The sequence below is a fragment of the Rhinopithecus bieti genome, unplaced genomic scaffold, assembly GCF_001698545.2.
Source record: "Rhinopithecus bieti isolate Rb0 unplaced genomic scaffold, ASM169854v2 scaffold_21726, whole genome shotgun sequence".
Taxonomy (NCBI): Eukaryota; Metazoa; Chordata; class Mammalia; order Primates; family Cercopithecidae; genus Rhinopithecus; species Rhinopithecus bieti.
The window spans coordinates 438,572-444,586 of NW_016811100.1; the positions used below are offsets into that span (position 1 = coordinate 438,572).

General features: G+C 41.4%; 1 protein-coding gene across 1 annotated transcript in view; it reads left to right on the forward strand.

Moving 5' to 3' along the window:
• The window catches only part of CHD7 (chromodomain helicase DNA binding protein 7), a 140,753-nt gene extending 138,386 nt beyond the window's left edge, over positions 1-2,367 (forward strand). The window contains 1 exon segment of the mRNA XM_017893477.1: positions 403-2,367. Coding sequence (XP_017748966.1) covers positions 403-1,323 — 921 coding nt within the window. The 3' untranslated portion in view covers positions 1,324-2,367.
• Positions 2,368-6,015: the final 3,648 nt, after the last annotated feature.

Sequence of the window (6,015 nt, forward strand, 5' to 3'; positions counted from 1 at the left end):
AAAAAAAAAAAAAAAAAAAAAAAAAAAAAACATACAATAAATTATTGTTGACTGTGTAGTCACCCTGTTGTGTTACCGAAAACTAGATCTTACTCGTCCTGTCTAATTTTATTTTTGTACCCCATCATGTACTTCTGATGTATGATTTCTTGAGTTAGTTATGGATGCAGCTAACTTGACCTTTACCTCACTGATGAGTAGCCTTGAGCAATTTTTCTGCGGTTCAGCAAGCTAACATAATAATAAAAGCAAGTTTTGCTGTCATTATCATTGAGCTGTTAGAAGGGAAGAACTACTTAGGTATTTCTGTTTGGAATGGCAGGTTCACCACAGAGGCTCACATGGAGATCAAGTTGTCTTCGGCAGCCTTTATAGCCATTGTTTGCCTCCCCTCTCCTCCAGGGTTTTGTTCCCGAGTCGATGTTTGACCGCCTTCTCACTGGGCCTGTGGTGCGGGGAGAGGGAGCGAGCAGAAGAGGAAGAAGGCCCAAAAGTGAGATCGCCAGAGCAGCCGCGGCCGCTGCTGCTGTGGCCTCCACGTCAGGGATCAACCCTTTGCTGGTGAACAGCCTGTTTGCTGGAATGGACCTGACGAGCCTTCAGAATCTCCAGAATCTCCAGTCGCTCCAGCTGGCAGGCCTCATGGGCTTCCCTCCAGGACTGGCAACAGCTGCCACCGCCGGAGGCGATGCGAAGAACCCTGCTGCTGTGCTGCCCCTGATGCTGCCAGGAATGGCGGGCCTGCCCAACGTGTTTGGCTTGGGCGGGCTGTTGAATAACCCTCTGTCAGCTGCTACTGGAAACACCACTACTGCTTCTAGTCAAGGAGAACCGGAAGACAGCACTTCAAAAGGAGAGGAGAAAGGAAATGAGAATGAAGACGAGAACAAAGACTCTGAGAAAAGCACAGATGCTGTTTCGGCTGCTGACTCTGCGAATGGATCTGTTGGTGCTGCTACTGCCCCGGCCGGATTGCCCTCAAACCCACTAGCCTTCAACCCTTTCCTCCTGTCCACCATGGCCCCGGGCCTCTTCTACCCATCCATGTTTCTACCTCCAGGACTGGGGGGATTGACGCTGCCTGGGTTCCCAGCATTGGCAGGACTTCAGAATGCCGTGGGCTCGAGCGAAGAAAAGGCTGCTGCTGACAAGGCCGAGGGAGGACCCTTTAAAGATGGAGAGACCCTTGAAGGCAGCGATGCCGAGGAGAGCCTGGATAAGACTGCAGAGTCCTCCCTCTTAGAAGACGAAATAGCACAGGGTGAAGAACTAGACTCACTTGATGGGGGGGACGAAATAGAAAACAATGAAAATGATGAATAACCAGTACCAGTTCCAGTTCAAGTGTTTAAAACTTTTGACAAGTGGTAGTCCTACTGTTTACACTCACAGTTAATGTTCATACCTAGTTTTATAAGCTGTTCTGTAACATAGTGTAGCAAAAAAGAAAAAGTTCAAGTCATGTTATACAGGTGTGTCAAAAGGTATCTTGGTCATTAAGTATTGTGCAGTGCATTATTTATTATCCCTAGGAGAGATGAAATTTGAGAGGTGATCATGTCTTTTTAAGGAAACTTACATAATGCTCTGCTTTTTTTTTCTCTTGGTACCATTGGTATTATAATAAAGAGCAATTTGTAACTGAGTGGCACTAATGGAAGAAGGTGCTGCTCAAAGAAGTATGAAGTTATATATTTAATTTTTTAATTTTAATTTTTAATTTTTTTGCTGTGAAGGTCAAGCTGAAATTTACCATACATATCATCCTTGCTCATTTGTTTCCCTTTTTGACTGTATGGGGTTCCCACACTCGCGCATCCACACACATACACCCACTCTGACAATCTCCACGCTAGTGTGAACGCCTCTGTCCCGAGGCGCAGCAATAATAAGGCAGCTGTTGAATGTGAAGGGTCCCTTTGGAAAACTCACCTACTGGGAGGGTTCTTGCCAGACAGAACTACAGTTCCATTGTCTTGTGGTCTTGTAATGCACTGGTAAAAACAAAATAAATAGATGAATAAATAAAGAGTGAGAGAAGAGAGAATCAGGTACCTTTTTTAAATTAAAGGACTTTGTTACTTTAGCCACAAAGCTAAAACAGCATTACCTCAGCTCTAAACTAGCCTTGAAGTTTACAGACATGACTTTGTAAATGTATTGTTTTTCTTTGTTGTGATGTCCTTTTATTTTTTTCTTGGAAAACTGCTATCATGTAAGATAAAATGTAAATTGCTGCCAACTGTAGTAATGATGCTTTTAATAAAAGTGACCCATGATATGCAGAGATGTAATTATAGAATGTAGTATATAGGGAAACTGGTGTTCACTCTATTTTTTGTATTCGCAATAGATGCAAATACAGCATTCTGGCTTTTGTACAGTTTCTTGATATATCCTCTTATACTAGATTAGCTTTTAGTAATACACTAAACTGTCTCCAAGACTAGACAGGAAAGAAAACCTTGAATTACTCTCACATAATTCCACTCCAGATATCTCAACAGAAATGCATACAAAAAGCTCCTATTACTCCCTCAAAAGGGCATCCGAGACTGAGAATACTTAGAAATGTGTGCAGCGTGTGATAATGTGGTACACTGAAGAACAAAAGGGCGAAAGAAAAATGAGGCTTTAATAGGCACAATATCTAGGTCATTTATCCTTGGTTAATGGGTAGAAAAACACAATGCAGTAGTGTCAGCAAGGGACACAAAGGCACTCTGGTGTCCTGCAGACCAGCGCTCGATGCCAGGAACCAGTGTGTGGAAAAACCCATGTGGAATTGAAACAGACCGACTTAAGCACGCACGCGCGCACGCACGGTTTCAGGAGCTGCTGATTTGTGGACCCCTTTTCGACCTTTGATATTTAAAGTAAAATATAATTTGAGATCTACTGTTTTCACCTTTTTATGTCACCTGAACCAACACAAAGCCATATTTTCATCCAGTTAAAAAGCAGAGGAAGGGATGTGGACGAGAGTGTTTTGTGTGTGTTGCCTTCCTCCACACCCTCCCCCTAGGACGTCCGCACACAGTCCACCCTCAGCCAGTGTGCTGCCAGACAGGTGGTCCAAATTCCTCCCAGACAATGAGATTCAGTTCATTTATGCCCCAAGATGAAAATATGCCCCTTAATGATTCTGGGAAAGGAACAACCTGAACCATCCACCTTACAGATCCTGTGATGGCTTTTATTTATCATCGCCGTTGTCTGCTGAAATTCAATGGGCTGTGCACATTGGAGGAAAGTGCCTTAGAGAGAATATTTTTTGAAAGGGAATTATTCAAACACCGAAAAGTAAAACTAGGTCTGCCTAAAGTATAGGGAATTTAAGTATGTAAGTAACAAAGATGTTAGCAGGGAGAATTTGCTTAATAAAACGAGTCATTAAAGGGTGAGATTTTCCTATGAGCCTCTGTAAATAGAGAATATAATGTGACACTGTTAGGATAAAATTTGAAGAGCAATGATGATCTTCAAAGCAAAGCCATCAGTTGCTCATGGCCAGAGGACCCCTGAGTTGATGGGGCTCACTGGCTTGTTACGTGCGCCTTCTGGCATCTGTTGACATGGCTTCAATGTCATTCACATTTTCATATTGGAAAATGCATTTTTTTCTTCCAGTGAAATTCATTTTTGGTAGTAGATCTTGAATCTACCTAAGTTAGAAGCATTTTATTTTTGTTGTTTTTAGGCGGAGTTTCACTGTCGCCCAGGAGGGAGTGCAGTGGTGTGATCTCGGCTCACTGCAGGCTCTGTCTCCAGCGTTCACGCCATTCTCCTGTCTCTGCCTCCCTAGTAGCTGGGACTACAGGCGCCTGCCACCATGCTCAGCTAATTTTTTTGTATTTTTAGTAGAGACGGGATTTCACCGTGTTAGCCAGGATGGTCTCGATCTCCTGACCCTTGTGATCCGCCCGCCTTGGCCTCCCAAAGTGCTGGAATTACAGGCATGAGTAAGAAGTATTTTCAATTCAGTCAGATATTAATGGGTATGATGGTGTGCCTAGCGTGGAGGAAGCACTGAGGTGCCAAGTGTTCTCCTGGCATTGCTCCCTGATGGAAGTGCTGTTCTTCCCTGAGGAGGCTGAGGCCCGGGAGTTGGCATCACTGCCAGCAGTTAAGTGCAGGAGCAGGACTTGAACTCAGGCCATCTGACTGCAGAAGCCTGTGTATGTGCTCCTAAAACACTGCACTTTTAGGTCTCTGAAAGAAAATTATGACATAAGGATGACTGAAAGTTTGCTGTTTTTTCCCCTTCATAACATCTTAAGTTTGAGGTTGAGAATTAAGAGAAAGTCTTGAATTAGAGCCTTAACTCTGGCCAAGGAAATGAATCCCACCTACCTCATTTAAATTTGGATTTATTTTGCCCCACAAATATTTCTATTTTATAAAGAAATCAAGTCTTTAAAAAGAATTTGTCCAAATAAGTTACTGAGATAGTAAATTGCTAGCCTGGTGTTTGAACCCTGACTGATCTAACTCCAAAGCCCAGGCTCCTAAGCACTGTGTTAGTGTAATTAACATTCATCAGCAACATTGGGTGCTGTGTGCTAGAGGCTGTGCTGGGAATATAGAAATGAAAGCAAGCAGACTAGTCCCCTGCTGTCATGCAGCTTATATCCTAGTACAAAGAGATGGATAACAGAATACAGATAAAATGTTTGCAGAGCAAGGAAGACTTAAATAAGGTGATAGGATGGCCAGGAAAGAGCTCTCTATGGAGGAGACAGCTCACACCTGAGTGATGAGCAGTAGGCAGACTGAGATCTAGTTGGAGAATTTTGCAGACTCAAAAGACTTTGAGTTGGTAATGAGCTTGGAATAAGGAGTGGAGAGGCCATCTGCCTTGAAAAGTTGGGAGGCATGCTCAGATTACATAGGGCCTGGATGGCCCTGGTGGAGGATTTGGGTTTCATGCTAAGTGCTGTAGAAAGTCTTCTGAAGGTTTTATGCAGAAAAAATGGTCATTTTCTTGTTTTTAAAAGATCATTATGTCTGCAGTTCAAAAAACTCCCTTGTAAAGGGGAGTCAGGAATTCCAGTTGGGAGATGACCGTAGCAGCCTTGCATCAAGGTAGTGGGCAGTAATGGAGAAGGAAAGCCGTGGATGGACTTGGGATATGTTTTGAAGAGGTAGACTCCCCAATTTAAATGAACTTCTCAGTGAATAATTTGTATTCTTCAGGACTACTACTAAAAACTAACAGATAAAGAATGTTCACCATGCTGTTTTTTTAAAATAAGAATGTTGTGATTACTGTTAGAAGAAGATACTGGGAAAAGAAATTTTCCATCATGTCTGTTATAAAATTTTCTTTTTAGTTCAATGAAAATTATTTGTTAATTATCTGTGGGAAGAGTTTTTAGAAATTACTTCTGACAGAGGAGGTGAGAATGAGTGTTGTTGAAGCAATGTGTGTTACAGCAAACATCTCTGTCTCTAGGGCCATCAATAAACAAATTAGGAAGCAAAACAATGTAAATGACTTCTAACAAGCACTTAAAAGTTAGAATACATCTTATTCATTCAACTTGCCTCTCTAATGAGCAATTTTATGTTTTCTTAAGCACAGGTAAGATTTACCACAGTTTTACAGACGTAGTAAAATAACTACATTTGGCAAAATAGATGAATAAATTATCTTCTGAAATATTTTACCTAATGTAAGACTCTAAGCATTTCATCACTGAGATTTTTGGCAGAGGAGCCACTTAATTTGAAGATTTTCTGGTAAGGGTTAGGATGATCGTTTTCTAAGTATTATAAGTTATTTTATGCAGTGCAACATAGCGCCACCCTCCCGATAGATCTATTGGTCTATAAACCTTGTTTTGGATCTACAGATGTAGAGTTGAATTTTAATTTGAATCTCCTTAATCAAATGTGTACTATGTAATTTAAATGAAATTAAAGAATAAGGTAGTAAAGAAATTTCAAATATTTTTACATCTAATATCTTTACTTTCAGAACTATTTACTCTTTTTTTTTTTTTTTTTTTTTTT